Consider the following 27,090-nt stretch of genomic DNA (forward strand, 5'->3'; position numbering starts at 1 on the left):
GGGAGCAAGGAAAAAAGTAGCCACGTCTGACAGGCAGCAGCGCCCAGCGGCAGCCACTACAGTTTGCACTCGGACAAAAGGATTAGTTGAGTTTGTTTAACCAGACAGCTGCTTTTCTGCTCATTAAAAGCATTTTTTACGAGCCGTCGACTGTTTCCACACACGCACCCCCCCACACACACACACACCACATACGCTCGATTAACGCACTTCCGTACGACTGTTATATTCCCATGACATGCACGTACGCGGTCACGAGTTGAACGTGTTAGCATCGTGCTAACTAGCTTACTTATTAGCATCCTTGTTAGCACTGAAGAAATGGGGTTGAAAAACAAAAAGTCCTGCCTAGCTACAAAAACAGATATGCTCACACCTCAATGAATAAAGTACATACTCAGACAAGTATATTCACATCTTAAATCAATAAAAGAAACATTCTAAGCCTATAATTATACCTACACACCAAATCAATAAAGAAGACATAACTAGACATTTTTGATATGTGGTAATGACAAAGATTTTTATAACTTCATGATCTGATATGCAAATGTTTTTTGATATATTGCCTGAATAGCCTAACAACCCTTAAGGAACAGTTTAATGCATGCCTGATGTTTTTCTAAATCACGGACACTGTCAAACCGACACGGTTTTATATAGCGCTTTTCTAGACACTCAAAGCCGCTTTACATACACAATTACAACAGATTATCAAGATAAAAACGTGACCAATTTATACACTATGTACAAAACAGCTGCGTTAGCTTAGCTCAGTTTGCCGCTAGTTGGCGTGGGCCATGCGCCTGTCGTTGCTGAGGAAGTTGAGCATGGTCTGCACCAGCTTGGGCAGGTTGTAGTCGTGCTTCCAGGCCCAGTTGCGTTTGGCGTTGGAGTCGTCAAAGTCCATCGGCCAGGAGTCGGCGATGGCCCGCCGGATGGGGGGGTCCACGTTGTACAGGACCTCCAGCTCGGGCACATGCCTGCGCAGCTCCCGCACTAGCTCTTCGGGCGAGAGGCTCATGGGGGCGATGCAGCCCGTGCGCATGCCGAGCGTGGCGCACAAGCAGTCGTCGACACACACCATGGGAAGCCACGGGTCGGGTCGCAGGAAGCACCCAAACCTGCCCCTCCCAAGAGCGTCACCGGCCAGGCCAGCCGGGATGCGCTGGCAGGGGCTGCTCGCAGCCAGCAGCTGGCAGTGGAGGCCGCCGCCGCCACCGCTGGCAGCCAAACGACGCAGGGAGCTGCAGAGTGCCGCCAAAAAGCAAAATATAAAATACTAACTTAAAAAGAACTTTAGTGATTTCAAAAGTGAAGAAAGAAAAGGACTAAAACTAAGCTAACTTGGTGGAGAAGCGGCGAACATTCAGCGCCAGCGTCCTCTGGATTACTACTCAATATTCTGAACATTTTTTGCCTAACAATGAAAAGATATGGTTAGAAGCATGATTAAACTAAGAATGTGATGAAGTAAGCAAGTACATGGAGTGTCAAACGAGCAAACAAACAAATGCATGGTAAGTGGTGAGTAACAACTTACTTACAGGGAACATTAACGACACCCAACATTTCAAATAATTCCGTGGAAGGATGATGAATGAGCGGTGTCTGACAGTGGGTAAAGTGGATGCTTATGCAAGATTGGAGGAAAATGTTTACAGGAAGGACACTTGGAGCAGGAGGAAAACAGCCAAGAAGCCAGCCAAAGGTGATCGCCGAGGCCGAGCTGGTAAACGACAGCAACGATACATGGAATAACCCATCATTCAATGTTTTATCAGGTAAGCCAATTGAGAACATTTTCTCATTTACAATGGCGACCTGGAGGCAAGGTGTGTGAAGTGTCTTGCCCAAGGAGACAACGACATGTGACTGTGACAGAGCTGGGATTGAACCGCCGACCTTCCACTTACTAGACGACCCACTCTGCTGCCTGAGACACGGCCGCCACAATCATCATAGTCCATAATCAGCACCCAACCCTACGGAACCAGCTCTCACCGAACCAGCACCCACTTCCATAGAATCAAACTCTCCTGCAAACTTGCCCCACCCCCCTGGACTCATCACCCATCAAACTCGCCCCACACCGGTGTTGGCACACGTGTAACTGAATATAAGCTGACCAAAGAACCTTGAACCGTTCGTTGCCTTTTCTGAATGGAGACTTTCTGCTCTTGAGCATTGTTGCACGAAAGGCCCAGCGCTGTATTGTACTTTCCTGAAAACAGCTTTTTTAACAAGAATTGTGAATGAACTCAACCAACCTGTGTAAGTCTAAATTTTGTTTCCGTGTCTAAGTGTTTTCCTAAATCTGAAGAAAGAAAACGAGCATGCAGTGAATGAATTGGAGAACAGGTGATTGGCTATGCCTTTTGCCACGAGGCGAGGATAGCGCGCTTCCCAAATTGTGGATTCAATCCAACAGCACCCTTGTTAACCTTCTGGTGCTATCCTTCAGCCACGCACGCACGCACATACACGCTAATATTTTCCCCGGATTTACCTCTTTTGTGCAATTCCCTACGTGGAAGGAATCCTGATCTTCCTTTTCGCGCCAGTCATTGGTTGATGACATTTCTCGACCAATTCCCAAGGTTGGTGTGATGAGCTTCCCCGTGCCAATCTTTATTTGAATTGTTGTTGATGATGCAAATCCATGTTGAATGTTCCTCACCTTTGCCGCTTCTTTAGTGGCTCTCTCGCTCACATGACATCGGTCAAATATGTAGCATAATGATGTCGAGCAGGTTATGCTCATTTGCACATTTTCCATGCATGCAGGACTTCACATGCAGCCAACCGATTGCACGCAATCATCATGTTGCTCTTGGTTTGGTTGGTTTACTTTTGCCCCCGAATTTTTTTTTTTTTTTTTGCGACAAAATGTGATAGGACAAATAGGAAATCCGTTAGCATTTACAACTTCAAACGCTTGCCATTCTGTCTGAGATGTTTTGCTCCCGCACTTGAAAATATTTTTCATCCTTTTACTCGTTCTTAAAAAACTTTCCGTTGTTCCTACAAAATGTGGGATTGGGTACATTCACTCCATCAAAAAAGCTCAATCTGGCTCGCTCATTGTGACATCATACTCGCACACATCGGTTGTTTTTTTTTTCTTGCTTTGAGCTGGCATTGCATACGTGAAATTATCCAGCTGATTGGCCGGCCTCCTTACGTTCTGATGTTTTCCATATTTTGACTCGTTGGATGACGTCACGCGTAACACCGGCAATATTCGAAAGACGCCAACATCGGGATTCGCTGATGGCCTGTTTTGTGTGCCGACACTTCGAATTCGATCACGCATATGATAGAATGTGTGTGCGCGTGCGTGTGTGTGTGCGTGTGTTTGTGTGTGAGACAAAAAAAAATGACGCCGACGTCGCAGTCCGACATCAAAATCCTCAAGGTGGTCGCTGTCGTCGACGTCCTCGTTGTTGTTCAACATCTTTCTCTACTTCCAGTCTCAAAAGACAGTCCCAATTTCTGCCACCGCCAAAATATTCCAAGTCCGTAAAAGGAACATATAAAACGGATGAAATGCTCACCTGCCTGCAAGAAAAAAAACCTGCGCATAAAAAAATGTGTCACGGTCCAAAAACGTGCGCCCATGCAAGACCGCTTGCGGGTCTCAAAAAGGCTGGTTTGAAAAAAACTTATTTTGGACGTGCATGGGAAATTCAATACTGAGAAGAAAAAAAGAATGACGAGGAAACAGCCGACACGCAGCGGGCATGCAAGCTATATCGTGCACGTGCATGCGCAAAAATAACTAAAAAAGGTTTTGCAAGTTCATTTTTGAACGACAGACACTGAAATTATTTGGCTGATTGCAGGCGGGACAGGTGACAAAGGAATTGAAATGATCGTGCTGATGAAGATTAAAACTATTGCTGAATCAAAATTGCCAGGCCAAAAGTTCAGCAGGAAGTCCGACTGTAACCTTTCAACCTTGCCATTTAACCTGTCACACCCTCACCAGGGAACACCTGAACCACCACGACACCCACAACAACACGCACACACATACATATACTATGTTGTAAACACTGTGTGTGGTGTGTGTGTGTGTGTGTGTGTGTGTGTGTGTGTGTGTGTGTGTGTGTGTGTGTGTGTGTGTGTGTGTGTGTATGTGTGTGTATATATATATATATATATATATATATATATATATATATATATATATATATATATATATATATATACACACACATATATTTATATATATATATATAAGTCTGTGCGTGTGTGTGCTGTGTGTGTGAATGTTATACGCTAAACGTATTTCTCGTTTTGTTTTATTTACTTTGAGGTGAGGATTTGCATAAAAATCAGAAATAAGGGACTATTTGGTTGAAAGTTGAAAAAAATCTAAATTTTTGAGCAATCAAAAAATACATTTGTTTTCAAATAGAAATTTGATCTGCTGCACAAATAAATGCGCAACTTGTAAAGTGTGATTTTTTTCTGTGAAATGTTGATTTTTGTTTTTATTTCATTGACTTCATTTCCACATATTTTCAATTTTACGGTACTGCACATTTGATGCATGCACTTATCTATTTTGTTATTATGCACATTGAGTTGTCTGAACAAACATTTGCTTCTTATTGTGTGAGCAACGAAGGTGATTTTATTCAACTTTCTTGCCCCCCTCCCCATTTCTAATCCGTTCTATTGCAACTCTAAATGTTCAACGACTGCAAAGAACAACAAGGAGAACGTGTTCTGCACTTCTGCGTTCTCTTTGGGGCCACTTGACACCGGTTCGTCGGTACAAGGCACGCACACGCACGCACGCGCACACACACACACACACACACACAAGCAAGGTTGTGCTCGAGTCATTGTTCATCCAAACAAGAATAGCAACAAATTCAGCACAACTTTGTATCTTTAGCTTCAGCACACAATCCAGAAATAAAATACTCACTCATACTCATTCATTGCATTTTTTTATTATTATGAGTAGTATTGTTATTAATTGTTATTATTAATTAGTAGTAGTAGTAGTACTATTGTTATCATTATTATCATTATTATTATTGTTTTATTTTTGTTATTATTATTGTTTATTTTGAGATCGAAAACATTTAGAAAAGGAAAATGGTTGCATGAAGGAAGACATTGCGCCAAGCTGAAATCAACGAAAAACAAGAGGAATCCTCGCCATCACATTCGAAACACGCTTTTATTATTTTTTATTACATCCAAAAGCGACAAAGAGAAGAAACGAACGTATCTGCAACCATTTTACATCCTCTTCGCGTTTTGGTTGTTGTAGTGTTTTAGTTGTCAGCAGCCCGCAAATAAATTTCTGCAGAGTTCAAATTTCTTTTGACATCAAAACATCACATTTAAACATTAATAAGAATAAATATTTTCAATGAAGGAAAAAAGAAAGTCTTGAGTGTTTCAAATGTTTGTGTCATTTTGCCAATATTCAAATTTTCTTTCGTTCCTTTGTACTTGGTTTTTTTTTCCTCTTGAGTGTCTTTCGGATTTCTTCAACGCTTCACACAACTCACAACGAAGTTATGGCAAATTGTATTTTATGTTAAGTTTTTTTGGGTGGGACGTTTTTTTTGTTCGCTCAAAGTGACAATAAAAAATAAAAACACTGAAAACGGCACAGTATGTTTTCGATTTTTTTTTAAAGTTTTGGTTTCCGAACGAACAAAATAATTTAGGGTTCATTTGTATTATTATTACCATTTTTTTTCAAATACGCTTACTAGAAATTAAGAAAATATTCCTTTATTTATATATCCTTTATTTGTCCCACACGGGGAAATTCCAAAATGCAGAATAATTCTAGAAGGAACAAATCTACTGTTTTTTTATTTTCAAGATCAAAACAAACTATGCTGACATCTATAACAAAACGAAATTATTAACTAATTTTAAAAAACACACTTTCATTTTTTACAAATAGAATACTTTCCTGGCATTGACAAAAAAAACTTGACGTGCTCACGCGACCCAAATGCTCTTGTTCCATTTTTTTTCTCATCACCCATCATTATGCATGCACGGTGTCCCTCAAAACAAAACGCGTGACACAGCTTCTATGTGCCGCAAACCTATAAGTCGATGCGCATTATTTATTTATTGCTGAAATCTAAACAAAAATCGCGTGCACGCCAGCAGCAAGAGAAAAAAAGACAGAAAATGTTTAGCAAGATCAGCTAGCTTTATTTCCTCAAGACTGCAACATTTTTCCCCTCCGCACTCTTGTTTGATTTTTTAGGTCAAAGCGACACGAGGAAAAAAAATAAAGAAAAGAAGAAGACATTCAAAAACAAGCAGCAGAATATTTGCAGAGGACGAGTAGACATGTTGTTGGCAACGGCAACAACAAAGGAGGAGAAAGGACGAACAAGCGGGTTGATGCGAGTCAGTCAACCTTTTTTACATTTCTTCGGTCAGATATGAAAAAAAATCCCCAAATGAGAACTCGGTGTCACGTTTAATACTGAAACATGTTCAATGTAAATGTTGACTATAAAAATTTAAAATAAAAATTTTGAACTAACATTCTTTCTAGTCGACGTGACACGTGCACGCACTATAGACACGCGTGCGCGCGATAACACGCACACGCACGCACACACAGACACACAGACACACACATAGAACACGAATAATAATATTAAGAATAACAATAATAATAATAATAATAAAAAATACCTGGAAACTTCCTGGTTGTCTTTTGCCTAGTTCTAAACTTTAAATTCTTTTTGTTAAATGTTCCACTTACAGTTGCGGAGTTTCGCCGTCGCCGGTTCCGTTAGTGGATGAGCGGATTGGGCGCAGAGGCATGGTTCTGGTGCGTGAAATAGTCAGAGAGTCCGGCGGACAGTCCAGACGAAAAGGACGGCAGAGAGGCGCCCATGGAGGGTCTCAGAGAGTCACATGTGGGGGCCTGCAAGGAACCGGAGGCCGGGGCCCGGACGGCGGGTTGGCCGCCGCCGCCTCCTCCGCTCGCGCCACCGCCGCCGCCCGGCGTGCTCACCGGTACGTGCGGGAAGAAGTAGCTGGTCTGGCCGGACAGCAGGTTGACCGAGCACGGGTTGAGGGAGTAGGTGGTGCCGGAGCAGGGCACCGACAGGCCACAGGGCATCGCTGAGGCCGCCAGCGCCGCCGCCGTTAGATGGTGCGTGGCGTAGGGCAGCTCTCCGCCGACCAGCCGCTCCATGCTCAGGCCATTGGGCGACGACGAGAACGGGTGCCCAGCGCCGTGGACGTTCTGGCCCAGCACGGCTCCGTAAGACACAGGGTGGGCAGGGTAGGCGGCAGCCGCCGCCGCCGCAGTGGCGGGCCCGTTGTATCCCACGGCCGCTCCCGCCCTCGGGTGGTGCAGCGACAGGAAGGGCGACACGGGCCAGTAAAGCGAACCGGCCCGTTCCATAAAGGTGAGGCCGGAGGTGAGGCGCGCTCCGCGCTTGAAAGCCAGCTTGGCTCGGGAGGTGGTGGAGCGCCGGCGCAGCTTGCCGGTGGTGCCGCCGATGAAGACGTCGTCGCTGCTGGGGTCCAGCATCCAGTAGTTGCCCTTGCCCGGGTCGTCGTAGTGGCGCGGCACCTTGACGAAGCACTTGTTGAGCGACAGGTTGTGGCGGATGGAGTTCTGCCAGCCCTGCTTGTTCTCGCGGTAGTAGGGGAAGTTCTTCATGATAAACTCGTAGATGCCGTTGAGCGTGAGCCGCTTCTCCGGGCTCTGGCGGATGGCCATCATGATGAGCGCGTTGTACGAGAACGGAGGCTTCTCGAACTTGCCGCCCTTCTTCTCGGCCTCCTTGCAGCCGGCGTCGCCGCCGCCGCCAGCCGCTGCCGCGTCTTTGCCCTCCTTCTTGTCTTCGGGCTTCTCCACCGCTGACGCCGAGGCCGCCAAGGGGGTTTCTTGGCCGCCGCCGGAGCCTTCAGGCCCTGGTGGATCGCTCTTGCCTTCCGTCTTGCTCGCATCCCGCTGCGCAGCAGCGGGCTTGAGCTCGTCGTTCTGGGGGTGGCGGTGGTAGTGGTGGTAGTTCTGGACGTGGTGGTGCTGGTGGTTGTTGCTTCCGCTGCCGTTGTGCGGGTGGTGACCGTGGCCTAGGCTGCGGTTGTCGCTCTGCGCGGCCTCGGGCACCAGGCTGTGGATGGTGAAGGACGACTTGGGGATCATTTTGAGCTCTTTGCGTTCGCCCATGTCCAACATCACCCAGCAGAGTCGCAAGTGTGCCTGCCGCCGAGCTGATCGACGGGACGCACGGGAAAGGAAGCAAGGAGGCGAGGAAGGGGGGGGGGGGGGGCGTGTGGATGGATGGATGGATGGATGGATGGATGAATGGATGGATGGATGGAAGGATGGATGGATGGATGGATGGAGGAGAAGGAAAGTGTAGCCCAACAAACTAGTTCATGTTCGCTTTGGGGAGAAAAAGACAAACACACACGCGCGGCACGCAGCTCGAACACACTCGCGCACGCTCACAAGGACAGGAGACAGATAACAGCAATTAATTAGCGAGCCGCAGCGGCACAACACATTGGTCGGCCTTTCCTGCTCGTCGGCCAATCGGCGCCGCGTGAGCTCCAGCGCGCAGCCAATTGCTTCGCGCCTGCAGCCACTCGCGCACGCGCAGGCTCAAGGAAGTCGGCGCCTGGCCCGAGCATGCACCGTGAGGCCAAGTGTTTTCCAGCTTCTAGTTGCCATTCGCGACGCGTCTCAGCTGCACCCGCCGCATCAAATGGGCCAAGAACACGCGCGCGTGTGCGTGATTATGGAGAATAAGAATGCTGCGTGGCATGTGACGTCGTCGCGGCATTTGGCTTCCGTGAAAAGCAACTGAGCACCAAAACTGCGCTTTGCATTTCTTACAGTGGTGAAAACAACTGTTCTCTTTCCGCTGCATGTAGGTGTATAAATAAAATAGGTGCATAAATAATATAGAATACTTTTTGGGCCGTGTGAGCTATCAAACACGTTTTAAACAACGTTTAATAACCATAGCAGTATATATATCGGAGTAACCTGACTCAGGCCACCTATCAACAAAGCTAGCTAAAGTACTCGAGCCAGGAGTACTCAGAAAGTACTCTGCGAAAAAGAAACAGCGTCAAAGCAGAAGTATTGAAACAAAGGACACATTTTGAAACATATAAGAATGTTTTTCCCCATCAGTGGAAAGAGGTCATCCAACTCTGACTTCAATAAAAATAAAAAGGTGCAACCCGAAATGTATTAAAGTCCAAAATAAAATAAATGGTTACAGTTAATGGAAAAAAAGTGGTGATTCAACATGTGTTCAACTAAAAAGCACAAACTACAAATTTTGATCAAGTGCAAAATGAACAAATGAGCGCTTACCATTTCACTACAACCCAGCAGATGTAAAGATGTAACCAACCTATTTGAAATCATTTTTGAATAAATAAAGAGTCGAACATGTAAAGAACCAATGAATATCTGTTTTACAGAGGCCAAGTAAAAAGTATTGGGGGGAACTTGAGTAGAACACGGACACCCGAAGTAAAAGTAAAAGTGCCAGTTAGAAGAACATGTTTTTCTTCGTTTGTGACCACATCCAATTTTCAAATGAAGTCCATGACGTGGTGCCACAGCCTACTGTGACCTGATGTAAACATCCTATGGTTGGTGGTTTTTTCCTGTTTGTCAAGTTCTGATGTTGTCATTTGAAGTCCCCATGCCGAGTAAATTGCAGCTTCCCTTTTGAAGTTGATCCCGATGAAGTCACAGAGAAAACTTTGAGTTAATTCCTGCTGCAAAGTCTTCATATTAGGTATTATGCTCCCTGGATATTTCGAGTGTGATTAGTTCGTCAGATGTTTGTAAGCGTTTGTACTGTGCAAGCGTTTGTATCAAGTCCTCATATGTGAATAGAAGACAAAGTCATTATGCGTTAGAAGACAAAGTCTTCATGTGAAGTCTTGCTGTCGACTCACAGTCATGGTGACTTGTCTTCTTCAGTCTTCATGTCCTCAATGTTGTGTTTGCGAGATTCTCAGCCCCGATTTGGGCAATGATTCCGAGGGCCTGTGCCAGGCTGTCGTCATACGATCCGACGCCTTGCAACTCCATCAAATGAAAAGTTGATGCAAAGTGTGCTTTCCATTTTGCCTTTTCCAACCAAAGTGGGGCAACGGCGCTCTCAAGCGGCCCAAACATAAAAGTTCGCAATGTAGCTAATCTTGACGTTCGACATTTCAGTCAATGTGAAGGTAACGTTTTGTTTTTTTCCACCATGATTATCATCTATAATAGAAAAAATAGCTTGTATTTTAGTGGTAGGGATGTACTGTCTCTGACTTGGATTGTCTGAGAACGATTTTTAAATCTTTACAACAAATGCAAGTATGTTTTCCTTCCTCAGGCACGTCGCTCGGGAGCTACTGCAAATGACGACACTGACATCTTGTGGCCAAAAATTGAGAGCCGACGATGAATTTGACTTTGATTTTTCTTTTTTTGCCTATCCACTGTTATTTGCCGAAAATTCGAGATCACTGGCGTTGTTGTTATTGGTGTTTTTGCTTTTTGCACCTGTGTCACTTGGGAGTTACTTTTATGCACATAGAGGCACTTTGCCGCCATCTTCGGGCATCTCTGTGGCAAGGAACTATTTTAAAATGTGTTGGAAATGTTCAGGGTTCGGTGGCGCAGTGGGTAGCACGTCCGCTAAAAGTATAAATAACTTGCATTATTTCCGTTATATTCATCTGCGTCTAACTAATCTTTTATTTTGAAACATGAACCGGATTCTCCCCTACACCTCGTGACGTGAACAAAACAAACATTACTCATGTTGGCGCGATTTTATGAGGACCCTGCAAGTAAAGTTGCATAGGTGTTCGCATACAGAAGTCCACCATGGAACTAATGGTTGAAGGGTGTGTCGAGACTGTGGTGTGTTCTTTCTATTCCTCGTTTTACGAGTATGTTCAGTAAAGTTTTTTTGTCTCCTTTCTTTTGGTACCACAATACCATTGTTTTTATGCCGGTCGTATCATTTTATTTTGTTGAATTTATCCGCCACACCTTAAAAGCCGGTCCCACTTCCGTTCGGTGTTCAGATCGGCTCCCTAACACTATTCAAGACGTCACGCGGAAATTGGATTGTAGTTCAAAGAAAACTTCTAAAAACCATGTGCAGTCGGTGATTATTTGATTTATTGATACTTTTGACATCTGATTTTGATTTGTATTTTCTACAATTGTTTTCAGAAGTTTTTGTCGCAAAAATCGTAAAAATATTGTATGACAAAAATCCGGTTAGTGGTGCTAAAAAGTTTGGGGATCGCTGCTCTACACAACTGATACTGGCCTTCCACTGCAAGCAAACCAACGTGAACTGATGTGAAGGTTCGAGGGACTGAAGTGCACGCCACAACGAAAATTCTTGCTCACTTTTGGTGCCAATTTTAGATAGTGACTGTAATACCAAAAGAAACCACATGATGTCATAAATGATCAAATACTCACTGGAACTGCCTGAGTAGTGTGTGTGCATGTGTGCGTGCATGCGTGTGTCAAGTGTGATTGGCGAGGAACAGGAAGTCACCTCGTTTTTCAGGAAGTTGATGGCGACGCCATTGTTCTCCAGGAAGTGGACTCTCAGTCTAGGGCGGCTGGGCGGTGCTCCAGCACCCGGATCGGAACCGCGCCGCACTTCCGCATTCAACTTCATCTACACAATTGTCAGAACTGCATTCTCCTGAACACACGCATCTCCCTCCTACATATACACGGACAGACAAACACACACGCACGCACGCATACACACACACACACGAGAAGCGACCGATGGAGTGTGTGTGCGTGTGTCTGTGTGTGTGACACACACACGTGCACACACACAATACAACATACATCTGCACACACACGTATTAGGCAGGAAGCTAACTGCTGCATTTGGACATGTGGACGATTCGTTTGAAATGTTTTGACATTTGCTTTCAAAATGTTTCCCGAAGAGGCCAACGGGAAGTTGAGCTGAGGTGGTCATGGGTCATTCTTGGAGAGGCCACCGCCATGCAGCTTCCTGCCAGTCTTCCACAAGTTCCTTTTGCCACACGAGTGTATGCTCAAAGTGTCTAGCAGATTTTTACTGATTTGATGACATCATCAGCTAGATGTCTACTATTGGCTTTGTGCGCTGTGCTCACCCCAAAGCTAACATTCATAGTTAAATCTGCTTTAGTGACCTTGGCTCCCACTGTTGTTGTTTTTTTTGCGTGGGGTGCGGGACCGGCTTCACTCAGGTAATAAATGCATGTGTTTGGTATGTGTCGTAACATATAAAACATCAAAGGAGTTAAAGTACTGAGTCAGTTGGGATGGCAAACGCTGTTTATTGTCAGCAAGTGCTCTGTGTGGAGTGACAACAGCCAGTATGGAAACTCGAAAGGTGGCACCTCAAAAGACAACGCCTGCACACTGTTATGATACGGATTTTTAGCTATTGATCTGACTCCAAATTGCGATCAACACTTAACACAATTTTGCGAGTTCGTTCTGTCAAAGAGAAGACCGGTAGATCAATCAGACCAAATTTACCAATTGTTTATTCCTAACAAAGCGCACTAATACAGGCCGTTGTAAGTTGCATTTCTAATTATTACACAGACCCATATAACGATATATAAAGTATATTTCAAATAACTATCATATTAAAACAATATTATCAAACCATCTGTGTCACTCCAAATCATTAAATCCTTCGATCAAATTCCTCGTTCTTTAAGTCAACAACGCCTCACGTGCGATCCAGAGATCTAGTATATAACTATATTGTAGCGTTAACAAAGTACCAGGAAAGACGTGGGTTTATATAACAACAATATTATCAAACCATCTGTGTCACTCCAAATCATTAAATCCATCGATCAAATTCCTCCTCCTTCATGTCAACAACGCCGCGCACGCGCGCCGCACAGATCTAGTATATAACTATATTGTAGCGTTAACAAAGTACCAGGAAAGACGTGGGTTTGGTAAACGGCTCTTTATTTAACAAAACAAGAGTTCAACGAGCCAACAACTACTGAACTTCCAGCCACGGAGGTGGAAGAGAGCTCCATAGAATAGGAGCGGGCGTGCGTAAAAGCCATGTCCGAGCCCCATCCACCGTCCCCGGACAGCCACCCGCCCGAGCGCCGGCCCCCGACTTCCATCCACGGAGGTGGAAGAGAGCTCCATAGAATAGGAGCGTGCGTGGTTAAAAGCCATGTCCGAGCCCCATCCACCGTCCCCGGACAGCCACCCGGCCGAGCGCCAGCCCCCGACTTCCATCCACGGTGAAAGAGAGCTCCCGTCGAGAAGGATCGGGCGTGCGTAAAAGCCATAATAGTTTTTCAAACCTTCTGTGTCACTCCAAATCATTAAATCCTTCAAACTCTTCATCCTCCGTGTCACTTACAAACAAAGCCGCTAATGATGCCGGTAGTACGTGGGGCCCTTCGTCATATTCGTCATCCCGTGATCGAATCTTTGGCCTTTATGTAAACAACCACTGCGCGGGACGGATGACATCACTTGCAGTTCAAATGACAGTAATCCCTTGCTACATCGCGGTTGGTTTTTCGCAGTTTCACTACATCGCGGATTTTTGAATTTAGAAAATTTGTGAAAAAAATCACAAAGTCGCTCCTGAGTATAAGTCGCCCCCCCCCACCCAAACTATGACAAAAACCGCGACTTATAGTCAGAAAATTACGGTATATAGAAGACGTTGACAGTCATACTGGCCCTTCAAGGGAAACTATGACAACAATGTGGCCCGCGACAAAAATTTGTTTGACAAGCATGATCTAGGTGATTAAATGTTTTTTGGACCAGAGTAAGTAATGCTAATGTCCTATGTTAGTTAAAGGGGAAGTAACCCAATTTCTTTGTAATATGTTCTGTGCAGCCAAACTCGTCGCAACAGTGTGCTCATTAATGTTTCGTTTTGAATTAAACAGGCATCCATCTCGGGGGCGGCCATTTGGCCACATGTCGCAATGTATAATATCGTAAATCTTGCTTTGATTGCGCAGGCATTGTGTATCATTACGTAGTAATTACCACCTTTAAAGGTGCATATTTAGCGTTTTAAGATGGCCGACCTTAAGCGGATGCGCCTAAGGGCGAATCCCGCATAGTCTGGACGAGCCATGGAGAAGCCTGAAGGAGCAGGGAGTGAACACACGAGCCTCGTCGATTGTCATCTTTTTAGAAATTCCCCTGGAACGCAGAGCGCGAACGTCATTCAAGACATGCCGAAACTGCCGCTCGACACAGTTTGTCCTGAAGGGGGCTCCGAGCTGCCTTCAACAAGTAGCGATGCTCAAATGGCCTCCGAAGTGCCATGACGAACGAGTGACGCCGCCACAGTTGCGCGTTCAACCTATTCGGGGACAAAATGTCAGCATTCTGAAACACATCCGCGCTGTTTGTTTCCGGGTTACTGTGACGCAAATGTGAAGGGGCGGAGCATTATGGAGCAGTTTGTCCCTCCCACAGGTAGGTTGCTCGCTCACCCAGCCCCGACAAGTTGCCCTCCAAGGCGTCAGTCAGAAAGTCCAAGACAAGGAGGGAAGTTTACGCCTTAACGCGTTGGCGTCTCCTTTTTTCTCCCCCTCCCTACGTTGTGCTGTGAGCGCTGCTGTCGCTGCTTGTGCTGGGGATGTTCAGTTGGGTGAAGCAGGAGCAGGGCGGCCGCAACAAGGAGGGCGAGATGTACCAAACGGTCACCGAGGGGCTGCAGAGCCTCTACAGCAAGAAGTTGCTGCCGCTGGAGGAGACGTATCTCTTCCACGACTTCCACTCGCCCGCCCTGGAGCCGGCCGACTTCCAGAGCAAGCCCATGGTGCTGCTGGTGGGCCAGTACTCCACCGGAAAGACCACCTTCATCAGGTGAGGCACGGCGCCACAGCCCGGCCAGCCGGTATTTGCTTCCCAATTTTCTGCCGCACCTGGGAGGGACGATCAGGATTGTTCAAATGGGTTGGACGTGTTTGAATGACCACGACACGGGGCTGCTTTGAAGAAATCTCCGCCGCTCGAATTGAACGCGATCGGATTGCGTTGACTCTCGGTGGACGGACTTCCGCAAGTTGAAAGCAAAGAGGCATCGAATGAATCAGAGCGCCCGGGCCGGCATGCTCATGAAACTCGTACCGCACCTCCCGCGCTACGTAGAATAACTCGGTCCCTCATCCAATTCGGCATTTGAACCTACTCGTGCGGATTACTTGGCGCTAACGCGCTCAATCTGATGCTTTTCAATAGGGCCTTAGTGTGTGTGTGTGTGTGTGTGTGTGTGTGTGTGTGTGTGTGTTCGTGTACGTATGTGTGTTCGTGTACGTATGCGCGCGTGTGTACGTGTGCGCGCGTGTGTGCGCGCGCGCGCGTGTGTGTGCGTGCGCGCGCGCGCGCGCGCGGGCGTGCGCGCGGGCGTGTGCGTGTGTGTGTGTGTGTGTGTGCGTGTGTGTGTGTGTGTGTGTGTGTGTGTGTGTGTGTGTGAGGGGGGTCACGTGACCATGATGTTTCTCTTGACAGTTTCGCAACTGTAAAAACACGTTGTTGTTTTTTAAAAAAAAAATGAAATATTCGCATATCTGTCAGCGCGCGCACGTGCAAGTTGTTTTCGAACATTCACTTTGGACCTGCAACGAGTGTCCCTCCTTTTTTTTCTTTCGGCTGTCGACACCCCCATTGTGTGCACTTCCTTCATGTCATGTGTGCATTTGACAGGCGCTCGCAGTTTACCACCGGACTCGACCTGGTTGCAAACTGGTCCATTTGAAAAACGGCCGTAGCCACAGGCTGCGACATCTTTGCAAATCGAATGCAACCGTGGTAGAAGCACACCTTTCTCACCAGACGTGAGATTGGTGGTCGGTGAGGCACAGACAGTCCAGTTGGTCGGGTTCGCAAATCCACACACCGTTGTCAAGTTAAATAAAAGCTGTATCGCCATTCTTTTTTCCAGCGTTTCATTTGCATCAAATTTGCCCCAAAGCAAATTGTGTGATTGCGACATGTAAGTGATTTGGGTACCAACCGACACCAAGATACACGATAATGATGTTCAGCCATCTGTCTTGTTGCGATTTGCTCCATTTGCTGTTGCTTCCCGCGAGTAACGATTCATTTACCCGCGCACAATTTGTGAGGACTCTCACGTGGTCGCAAATCATGCAGTATTTATTTTCCACTCACTCGCAAAACTGATTTGGTTCCTGTTGTGACAGATTTGTTACTTACTCAAATCATGTTTTACTTTTTGTATTTCCTCGTGTTGGAGTGTTCTCAAGTGACTTTGTGGCGAGAGCGGGACAAAGAAAGCGATTTTTTTCTTGATTTATTTTGTCGACTAAGGGTAGAAATCCCGTGTGTGTGTGTGCGTACTACATTTTTTTGGGCAGCCTACAAGCTGCAGAGAAATCTGAGCTGCTGTTGCAGCACTCGTGTGGATGGATGTATGTGCGCGCGTCTCCTTGGAGGCTCCACCCTATTCTGAGGAGTGCCGCCAATCACGGGAAAAAGAAGGATTACAACTTCATCATGCGTACGGGACTCGGCATGTCACTCAAAGCAGCCACGCTACACGACTCACGTGACCCGCCGACCCGCTGTGTCGTGTTATGGCCGTTTGTCGGTGCCACAAAAAGTACCGTAATTTTTGGACTATAAGTCGCGTTTTTTTCCTTAGTTTGGGTGGGGGGGGCGACTTTTATATTTTCACAAATTTGCAAAATAAAAAAAATAAAATAAAAAAAGGGAATTGCTGTAATTTGAATTTCAAGTGACGTCAGCAGCGCGGCGGTTGTTTACATAAAGGACAAATACGGCCGGGTGGCTGTCCGGGGACTGGGCTTTTACGCACACCCGGTCCTACTCTACGGAGCTCTCTTTCACCTCCGTGGATGGAAGTCGGGGGGCGGCGCTCGGCCGGGTGGCTGTCCGGGGACGGTGGATGGGACTCGGACATGGCTTTTACGCACGCCCGGAGCTCACTTCCACCTCCGTGGCTGGAAATGCCACCTCCGGGGATGGAAGTCCACGCCGCTGCACTCCTGGAAATCGACTTTGTTAACCCTACAATATAGTTATATACTAGATCTGTGGAATAACGACGAGGCTGACGTCAGGGCGCACGCGCGGCGTTGTTGACAAAGGTCGAGGAATTTGATCGATGAATTTAATGATTTGGAGTGACACAGATGGTTTGATAATATTGTTGTAATATGATAGTTATTTGAAATATACTTTATATATCGTTATATGGGTCTGTGGAATAATTACAAATGCAACTTACGAGTCCGACGTCAGCAGCGCGGCGCATACGCGGCGCATACGCGGCGCTTACATGGCATTGTTTACATAAAAGATGATCGATGGATTTAATCAATTGGAGTGACACAGATGGTTTTATAAACGCGGTATTTATGTAATAGTAATTAGAATAACTGAATGTTACGTCAGGCCTGTTCTCAGCTCTGCGTTTGTGTGTATGTCACGTTAGCATACCTATCGTTTAGCTTGTTGTTGCTCGTTCATGTCTGTTCTTGGTGTTGTATTTTGTCGAATAAATTTCCCCCAAAATGCGACCTATACTCCAGAGCAACTTATATGTTTTTTTTTCACGTTATTGTGCATTTTATGGCTAATGCGACCTATATTCCGGAGCGACTTTTAGTCCGAAAAATACGGTACTTTAATTTGTTGTGCGTGAGGACTTGAGGACGGTTCCCCCCTGCTCACAGCGACCAATCAAATTGCAGCGGGGTCTCTACTGCCTATTTGCTCTGGATATCTAAGCTCAGTGGTATTCCAAAAAGAGTCGTCGTCGCTCTTTGCAGAGGATAAATAATACATGACTGCGAGTACCGGGCTATTCACTGTCTTGGTGATGTTGTGCAACCGTTTGTGTTCAGGCCACAGCCTGGAGGCTCATAGTGACGCAACATAGATGCTAATTGGCGCTTGCATATCAGGCCTCTTATTTTTTTTAATCCTCCAGGTTTCTTGATGATGATGATGATGATGATGATAGAACTTTATTTATCCCACAGCGGGGAAATTTACTTGTCACAGCAGCGTACAAGAGTGCAAGAATAGAGACAAGTGCTAAATGTAAAAATGGATAAATAACAGACAAGGAGAAAGACAAGCGCCACTAGACAAAACACATGATCAGGTGCCACACATGTTGTAGAGTCTGACAGCAGTGGGAATGAAGGACCTGCGGAATCTCTCCTTATTAATAATAGTAATAGTCTGCTGCTGAAGGATCGCACTATGTCATGGAGGGGGTGAGAGGTGTTGTCCATGATGGATTTCAGCTTAATCCACCTCCTCCTCTCACCCACAACCTCTATGGAGTCCAGGGGACAGCCCAGGACAGAGCTGCAGACCACAGCGTAGAGGATGGCTGAGGCCACCACAGAGTCATAGAAGGTCCTGAGGAGAGCCCTGCACACACCAAAGGACCTCAGTCTCCTCAGCAGGTGGAGGCGACCCTGGCCCTTGTACAGGGCGTGAGTGTGATCAGTCCAGTCCAGTTTGTTGTTAAGGCAAACACCCAGGAATTTGTAGTTCTCCACTACCTCAAAGTCCGATCCCTGGATGTTCACCGAAGTGAAGTGGGGTGCTGTCCTCCCCAAGCTCACGATCATCTCCTTCGTCCTGTTGGTGTTCAGCTGAAGCTGGTTGAGCTCACACCAGCTGACTAAGTCCTTGATGACCGTCCTGTATTCCAGATCGTTTCCCTCAGAAATATATCCAACAATGGCTGTGTCGTCGGAGAACCTCTGGATGTGGCAGTGTGTGGTATCGTAGGTGAAGTCCGAAGTGTACAGGGTGAAAAAGAAAGAAGAGAGCACCGTACCCTGGGGGACACCTGTGCTGCAGAGCACCACATCAGACTCACAGCGATTTAACCTCACGTACTGCGGCCTGTTGCTAAGGAATTCTGTAGTCCATGCAGCCAGGCGTTGGTCCACTCCCGCCTTCTCCATTTTCACTCTGAGCAGTGACGCCTGGATAGTGTTAAAAGCGCTGGAGAAATAGAAGAACACAATCCTCCCAGTGCTCCCGATGTCCACCAGGTGAAGCAGTGATCTGTGCAGTAAATAAATCACTGGATCGTCCACCCCAACACCAGCCCAGTAAGCAAACTGCAGGAGGTCCTGCGCTCCCACCAGTGAACGCAGGTGACCCAGGATGATCCTCTCCAAAGTCTTCATGGGGTGGGAAGTCAAGGCAATAGGCCTGAAGTGGTTAGGCTCCTTGGGACGCGGCACCTTCGGTACGGGAACCACGCAGGAGGTCTTCCACAGGGTTAGGTGAGGGGTGAAGGGGCGGGGGGAGGCAGAATCAAATCTGTTGAAGAACAGATTGAGTTCATCCACCCAGTCCTTGTCTCTACCAGTTGGTTTCCGATCAACCCCTTTACCATGGCCTATGATGGATTGCAAACCCCTCCAAATGTTCCTGCGTTGTTAAGCTCCATTTGCTTCTCCAGCCTCCTCCCGTAGTTCTCCTTCCCCTTCCTGATCTTCAGCCGGAGTTCCTTCTGGAGTCTACGCAGCTCCACCACATCCCCCAAACTAAAGGCTCTCTTCTTCTCATTAAGCAGAGCCTTTATCTCGGAGGACACCCAGGGTTTGTTGTTGGGAAAACACCGGACCAACTTGGAGGGCACAGTGATCTCCACACAGAAATTAATGTAGTCCGTAATGCAGTGGGTCATGCTGTCAATGTCACTGCCATGGGGGCTACAGAGAGCTTAGGTTGAGCATGAAATCACATTCAACCAGGGCAATCGTGGTCATGACAGTTGTTATAGTGACGTCAGAGGTAGCAGAGGTAAAATGAGGCCGTTTCATCCGGCCATCCCCAAAAAACAAAACGGGTCTTCGTTGCATAAGAGTAGGCTTCTATGACCACAGGTATCTTCTGGAGCAAGACTTTCCGGGTATGCGGATTGGACCCGAGCCCACCACAGATGGCTTCATCGCGGTGATGTACGGCGACAACGAAGGGATCGTACCCGGCAACGCCCTGGTGGTGGACCCCAAGAAGCCCTTCAGGAAGCTCAACGCCTTTGGAAACTCGTTTCTCAACAGGTATGCTTCTGACACCTGAAAATAGATTTGGCTCTCCCATAGGGTCAGTACCCGTAATGGGCGTTCTGACGCATTTATAGGCATCAGGCAAAAATCTGCCATCTGAACATTTCTGAGAATTAGTCTTAACTTTTTTCAAATCACTTTCTGTTCCAAGAGAAGCAGCAGAGTGTGTTGCTTGCTGCGCTTTTTCTTTCACCTTCAAAGCTATGTGAAGATGAACCTGTTAGTGCGCCCGCAACTTTTGTTTACAATTTAACACAAAGATGTCAGTTGTCTAAGACAAAAACCACGTTGCCCGCATCCACAAATATTTTTGAGAGGAAGCGATGGGGGGGGGGGGGTGTTCCTTCAGCCTTCTTGTGCCAGCGAGGGTCCCCCCGCCTCAATGAAGCATTGTTTCCAGGGGAAACAATGCGTGTGCGTCACACGCGGCGGCATTGCGCTCTTGTTATTTCCCGCCTGCCACGCGATTTATGACCAACGAGCCATTTATGGTCCCAAGCGAACGCCCTTTTAGATGTACGCTGGGCTATCTATGGCAAACACAAATACTGGCTCCTCGAGCTAAGGAGGCTAAGCTAGTGGCCTTCCAATAGATCTGCTTGTGTGTACAGGTTCATCTGCTCTCAGATGCCCAATCAGGTTCTTCAGAGCATCAGCATCATCGACACGCCGGGGATTCTGTCCGGAGAGAAGCAGCGCATCAGTAGAGGTGCCACTAGCCCTCCGCCTCGGCTTTTGCTTCGTCGCACGCACACTCGCCATGCAACCGCAGCAGGAACAAAGCGCTAACTAGCCGACACGTAGCAATACAACGCAACGCAACTTTATTTCAAGAACGCATTTCACCACCGCTGGAGCTGGAACAAAGTGCTTAAATGGATATTAATAAGATATACTTTCTTTTTTAGTTGAACCGAGCTTCTTTGAAAGCATCCAACTTGTCAATCAGACGCATGCCTGATTTAACATTAAGCTTTGAAGGATTTGCCCTTGATTTTTGCTGGTGCATTGAGGGAATCGGCTGCGCGAGGGAGGCGGCTCGGTGGCGCACTGGTTAGCACGTCCGCCTCACAGTTAGCAAGGTGCCGGTTTGATTCCATCTCCGACCCGCCCTCTGTGGAGTTTGCATGTTCTCCCCGAGCCCGCGTGGGTTTCCTCCAGGCACTCCGGTTTCCTCTCACATCCCAAAAACATGCTTGGTAGGCCGATTGAGCACTCCAAATTGCCCCTAGGTGTGAGTGCAGGCGCGGATGGTTCTTCGTCTCTGTGTGCCCTGCGATTGGCTGGCAACCGGTTCAGGGTGTCCCCCGCCTACTGCCCGATGACGGCTGGGATAGGCTCCAGCACGCCCGCGACCCCCGTGGGGACAAAGCAGTTCAGAAAAAGGATGGATGGATGGATGGATGGATGGATGGATGGATGGATGGATGGATGGATGGATGGATGGATGGGCACCGCAAGGGACGGCGACGACTACTTTCAGGCAAAATCTGTCGTCCCTCTCAGACACATTTGGAACTTTACTCTATCCCGATGATTCCGTGTCGGTCCCTTCGACACATGATGCATGGCGCAAGAAAGACTGGCCAACCCGCTCTCGCTTCCGGCACCGGTTGAGGTTGTCCCTTCGTGACTTTGCATTTGAAGTGACAACATGAACAGTGTGCCAAAGAGCCTGCTGAGTTTGCTCGATGACATCACTCAGTGGGTCGGGCGGAGTCTCGGTGGGAGGACGAGTGGAGGTGGGGGGGCGCGTTGCTGCAATCTGGAAACATTTAGCGTTGCTCAGCCGAATCTCTCTCACACACACGCACACACTACGTACACGCCCGTACAATAATGTCACTCTTGTCACGGCATATTTTGTCAGAATGCGAAAGGGAATCCTAAAGGGAGCACTTGATTGTTTCCAAGTCTGAAAATGGCCGTGCTACTCGAGTCACAACTTGGCTCGAATTCCTCAACTGTGCAATCAAGAGTGACGGTGTCACGAGTTGGAAGCAGTTGTTGACATTTGACTCTCGTGTCTCACACCGCAAGTTCCGCGTCCTGATTGGCACCAGGATGTGTTTCTATAGTGTCCAGCGGGCCGGTTGAATGAATGAGCGCCCTTTGCGGGTTTATCTGAGTCAAGTTGACAGTTGCCACGTGATTTTGTTTCACAATGCTAAAAAAGGAAGCAAGATTGCTGGACAAAAGACATTTCCTCAAAAAGGGGAAACACTTGAAGCTGTAGAAGGAAACTGAAACCGGAGGGCGTCGCCCTTGTCACCGCCGTCCTTCATTTATTGATGGAGAAGAGCTGCTTTGGTGGGCAGCTACGGCAACTTCACATGGTGATTGCATCTGCAAAAAACTCAGTGTAGTTCTGGGGTCCTTTCCCTGGGGAAGCGTCAAGGACTAGGTTGCCCTGTTCAAAGACAGCTTGTGGCTGATGATGAAGCATATTGAGGAGGTGTTCTGGCCACCTGGCCGCCTGACAGGGCAAAGGCGAAGACCGGTGTGTGTTTTGGGTGGGACGGGCTAAGCGACAGTTTATAGTAAAGCTGCACTACTAGGTGGATTTTTTTCCTCGATTGGATGGGGTCTGGAACGTGTGCTTTGGAGAGATTGCGAACTTTTGGGCTTGAGCTTTCCAGCTTTAAAGTGTCCAAACACGTCAACATAAAGGCTCCTCGTCCTATGTGAACAGGTTACGACTTTGCCGAGGTTCTGCGCTGGTTCGGCGAGCGAGTGGACAGGATCATCCTGCTTTTTGACGCCCACAAACTGGACATCTCAGACGAGTTCTCCGAGGCCATCCAAGCTCTCAAAGGACAAGACGACAAGATCAGGGTGGTCCTCAACAAGGCCGACCAGGTCCGCTCTCCCTCGCGTCCGTCGCTTCGCCTCATCCGCCGCCTTAACGCCTTTTCCCACCCACCCTTGTGTTGCAGGTGGACACGCAGCAGCTGATGCGTGTCTACGGCGCCCTCATGTGGTCTCTGGGCAAAGTGATCAACACCCCAGAAGTGGTGCGGGTTTATCTGGGCTCCTTCTGGGCCAAACCCCTACAGAACACGGAGAACAGGTACCTTCCCGTAGGGTGTGTCCATCCCCTGACCACTCGCTAAATTCACTCTCGCCCTCAGACGTCTATTTGAGGCGGAGTCTCAGGACCTCTTCCGGGACATCCAGAGTCTCCCAAAGAACGCGGCGCTTCGGAAGCTCAATGATCTCATCAAGCGGGCCAGGCTGGCCAAGGTGAGACGGGAAGTGCATGGCGAGGTAGGAGGAAGTCACATAGGCGCAAGTTAAAACTGAAAAGTTAAAGTCCCAATGATCATCGTCACACACACATCTGGGTGTGGTGAAATTTGTCCTCTGCATTTAACCTTATGTGATTTTGATCCATCCCCTGCCCTGGGGGAGAGGGGAGCAGTGAGCAGCAGTGGTGCCGCGCTCGGGAATCATTTGGTGATCTAACTCCCCAATTCCAACCCTTATTGCTGAGTGCCAAGCAGGGAGGCAATGGGTTCCATTTTTATAGTCTTTGGCATGACCCGGCCGGCCGGGGTTTGAACCCACAACCTTCCAGTCTCAGGGCGGACACTCTATTACTAGGCCACTGAGCTGGTTTAAGCAAGTCAACTACAGACATGAATGGCGGCGCTCGGCTCCAATGAAGTGGCTTGGGGGAGACTCGACGCCAGAGGCACAAGCAAAAAGGGGGAAACAGCATTATGCATTATGGCTATGATTGGGTACCGCACTCAAACGTGCGTCATTTTGAAATAAATCTCAAACTGATTTCCCCCAACTGTGGAATGCACAGGCTGACCTTGAAAACATTTGTGGATTCCCGCTGCCGGCGTCATGTGATATCCACGCCAACGCCAGCCCACACGTTCTCAGCGCCTTTCTGCGCTCTTGTCTCCAGTTGGGGAGAGAGAGGGGCCTCCGAACCATCCCAGGTTTGCATTGACGCTGGCCGTGTGCTTGGCAGGTCCACGCCTACATCATCAGCTACCTCAAGAAGGAGATGCCGTCGCTGTTTGGGCGCGAGAAGAAGAAGGAGGAGCTCATCGCGAGGCTGCCCGAGATCTATGCCATCCTGCAGAGGGAGCATCACATCAGCCCTGGAGACTTTCCTAATGTCAACAAGATGCAGGTACATCGAGGCCAATGTTCAACTGCCCCCCCCCCCGCCGCTGATGTCAAGATTCATTGGGCATCGAATGACTCGACAACGAGTTGATAATGGTTTAGCACCAAATCCTCTGATTGATTTCTTCATTGAGATCTGCATGCTGAAAACAACGCTGTGGTGTCTACACCAAGTGTAACGTCAACTCCTCTTTAATCCTGCTGTTTACGCCCGCCGAACGTCGACGGTGGGCTACTTTTACTTGCGTGCAGTTATTTCTTTGGCAAGCAATTGCAATAGCGGTCCGACGGACATATATATCACAGCCACCGGGATGAATCAAGCAGACGGGTTCTGTTCAAAGGACAGGACCAGCGGTCCAATGACAGCCGCGAACCTTTCTTCCAGGACATGTTGCAGCACTACGACTTCAGCAAGTTCCCATCTCTGAAAATGAAGCTGATCGAGTCCGTAGACAAGATGCTGGCGTCCAAGATCGCCGGGCTGATGACCATGATCCGCGAGGAGGAAACCAAGGCGCCGCCTGCCATGGTGTCGGGCGGCGCCTTTGAGGGCTCCCAGGACGGCCCCTTCGGCCGCGGCTATGGCGAGGGCATTGGCGCCGGTGCCGATGGAGCCGAGGACTGGATCGTCAGCCGGGACAAGCACCGCTACGACGAGATTTTCTACACACTCATGCCCGTCAACGGCAAAATCAGCGGCATCAACGCCAAGAAGGAGATGATGAACTCCAGGCTGCCTAACACTGTACTGGGCAAGATATGGAAGCTGGCCGACTGCGACCAGGATGGCAGCCTGGACGACGAGGAGTTTGCGCTGGCTCAGCACCTCATCAAGGTCAAGCTGGAGGGCTACGAGCTGCCGGCCGAGCTGCCCCCACACCTGGTGCCACCCGCCCATCGCAAGCCGGCCGAGGCCGCATACGACCCCGGCGAGGACTAGACGCTCGCTTCCATGCTCCCTGACTGACGCTCGACGACAACAGGCACCTGTGTTTATTTGCTACGCTCGCTTGAAATTTTCGGTCCAACTCAAAATTTGCAAGTTTGCCATCAGCGGGGACTCTCGTCTTTATTTGATGAAAAATTCGCTTATTTGCTGTTTTTCTTCTCACTGCATCTTGGCTTTGGAACTGTTGAAGTGAGTTAAGGAGCTTTATTTCGACAGATGTAGTGATTTACCGTCATCTTGTGGTTGGCCAGTACAGTACACTTTAAACCGTTTTAGGGGCGTGTCACTTACAGGCCGAATAAGCTTCATTTAGGCCACCTTTTTGAAACCGAAACTAACTTCTTCCCCACACTGCTTAAAAGCAAAACATGGTTTTGATGGTTCTTGTCATACTGGTTTTGCTGGTGTCACTTGCAAAACTCGGCAGCAAAACCAGCCAAGATTTGAACAGCTGAACATTTGATCACCGACCGGGCAACCTACCTACTGCGCTAACTGAGCAAGAGATTTTAAGATGTGAAGACATATAGCCTTGTCAATTAAATTTTAAAAAACCTGTGTTGTGTATATGAATTGTTTTGGAGCAATGATCAAAGTATTGTACATGATTTCAAGGTTCTTGTACCGCTCTGTTGTCCCATAGTTAAAGGACACATATGGGAAATTGACTTTTTATACTTTTAAAGTCATTTTCTTGTGTATCTGGACTATGCAGGAGTGTGGAAAAGTGTAATATGTCCCTTCAGGTGCTACAGAGATACTGTTACGATTGTTTTGGGGGGGCTATTTTTTTTTCTCTGTTCAGATTTCTCCGTTTTTTTTATCTATTACAACACATCCATTGGTGTGTGACAAACCAAACAAGGTAATGGGTATTGCCAAACAGAAATCCGAGTAATGAACATGGCGAATTCAAGAATCCGAATCCGCTTTGTTCATAACTCAGTGAGACTTTTGTAGTCCCAACAACTCAAGAAGGCCGAGGTGGAGAGATCAAAATGTTCCACACAAATCCACAAAGTCAGCTTCATTGTCAATTTCTTCACGTTAAGACACACAAAGAGATCAAAATGACGTTTCCCACCGTCCCACGGTGACTAGGAACACTACACAACACATACAAGCAAATAGCACAAAGAGTAAAAACAAATAGACAAGAGCGATGAATAAGTAATAAGCAAATAACCCAAATAAATAAACAATAAATAGATAAATAAGAGGAGCAAAATGGAGCAAACGTGAGATCACGCGCTGAGCCTTGACGTAGGTCCACTCACTCTTATTCCACCGCCATTTTTGTTTGGGTTTGGGCAACATTTGCACGGTTTCTCACGTTAAACCAAAGAATGCTCGTCAAGTCAACGGATAGTAAGAAGCAGTGGCTTTCATTTGTCAAGAAATGAAACATTTCGGATGTACTGCTCCAAAATCCCATTTTAGACTAGAGTGTCTAGCTTCAGTTAGCTGTGAGTGTTTGCAAGTAGTCATGATTTGAAGTTTCATACATATGTCTATTTTGGCAGCCTTGCAATGTCTGTATTCATTTGTTGTTGTCTGCAGCATCAAACTTGAGTTTTCCAACAATTGTGTGACCTCTGACCCTGGAGGAGAACAACATGAAGAAGAAAGCCAGGCGCTTGGGAAGGCACGAAGCGGTCACCAGCAGCGAAATGTTGGTCCAGCCTAAGTATGGAACGAGGGAAGACAACAAGAGCAAAAACAACTCCCTTTATGACTTTAGACTTAGATTTGAAGCTTTTTTTTCTTATTTCAAAGAATTGGCTTCTTTTAGTGCTGCACTTAGCTTAATATTGTCTTGGTTCCTTTTGAGCAGATTTTGATTTATTTTGTGAATGAGCAATTTT

At 47.4% G+C, this 27,090-nt stretch overlaps 2 protein-coding genes and 1 pseudogene across 4 annotated transcripts; 1 reads left to right on the top strand and 2 right to left on the bottom strand.

The window, feature by feature from the left end:
* Window positions 1-784: 784 nt before the first annotated feature.
* LOC147045650 (L-threonine 3-dehydrogenase, mitochondrial pseudogene) lies at window positions 785-1,960 on the bottom strand (annotated as a pseudogene).
* A 4,839-nt stretch (window positions 1,961-6,799) lies between these two features.
* Window positions 6,800-8,209, bottom strand: foxg1a (forkhead box G1a). Of its 2 annotated transcripts, XM_085932038.1 has the most exons (2): window positions 8,104-8,209; window positions 6,800-7,935 (listed from the first exon to the last, which is right to left on the bottom strand). In XM_085932038.1, the coding sequence occupies exons 1-2, from the start codon at window positions 8,201-8,203 to the stop codon at window positions 6,800-6,802; spliced, it is 1,236 nt and encodes a 411-aa protein (XP_085788164.1). In that variant the 5' UTR covers window positions 8,204-8,209. The 2 variants fall into 2 exon arrangements, with proteins under 2 accessions (XP_085788164.1, XP_085788162.1); XM_085932036.1 differs by having other exon boundaries at window positions 6,800-8,203.
* Window positions 8,210-14,275: 6,066 nt separating this feature from the next.
* On the top strand, window positions 14,276-25,783 carry ehd4 (EH-domain containing 4). Of its 2 annotated transcripts, none has more exons than XM_085932039.1 (8): window positions 14,276-14,902; window positions 19,945-20,121; window positions 20,739-20,836; window positions 22,820-22,986; window positions 23,064-23,197; window positions 23,259-23,394; window positions 24,113-24,277; window positions 24,662-25,783. In XM_085932039.1, exons 1-8 carry the CDS (start codon window positions 14,673-14,675, stop codon window positions 25,214-25,216), a joined length of 1,662 nt encoding a protein of 553 aa, XP_085788165.1. In that variant the 5' UTR covers window positions 14,276-14,672; the 3' UTR covers window positions 25,217-25,783. The 2 variants fall into 2 exon arrangements, with proteins under 2 accessions (XP_085788165.1, XP_085788166.1); XM_085932040.1 differs by having other exon boundaries at window positions 14,294-14,902; window positions 23,259-23,370.
* The last annotated feature ends 1,307 nt before the right edge of the window (window positions 25,784-27,090 follow it).

This window comes from Syngnathus leptorhynchus, chromosome 15 (genome assembly GCF_054491065.1).
Source record: "Syngnathus leptorhynchus isolate UIUO chromosome 15, UIUO_Slep, whole genome shotgun sequence".
NCBI classification, from domain to species: domain Eukaryota; kingdom Metazoa; phylum Chordata; class Actinopteri; order Syngnathiformes; family Syngnathidae; genus Syngnathus; species Syngnathus leptorhynchus.

Coding starts and splice junctions, on each gene's coding strand:
- ehd4 (XM_085932039.1), top strand. CDS start 14,673: ATGTTCAGTTGGGTGAAGCAGGAGCAGGGCGGCCGCAACAAGGAGGGC. Junction 14,903..19,944: donor GGAAAGACCACCTTCATCAG/GTGAGGCACGGC, acceptor CTATGACCACAG/GTATCTTCTGGAGCAAGACT. Junction 20,837..22,819: donor GAAGCAGCGCATCAGTAGAG/GTGCCACTAGCC, acceptor CTATGTGAACAG/GTTACGACTTTGCCGAGGTT.
- foxg1a (XM_085932036.1), bottom strand. CDS start 8,203: ATGTTGGACATGGGCGAACGCAAAGAGCTCAAAATGATCCCCAAGTCG.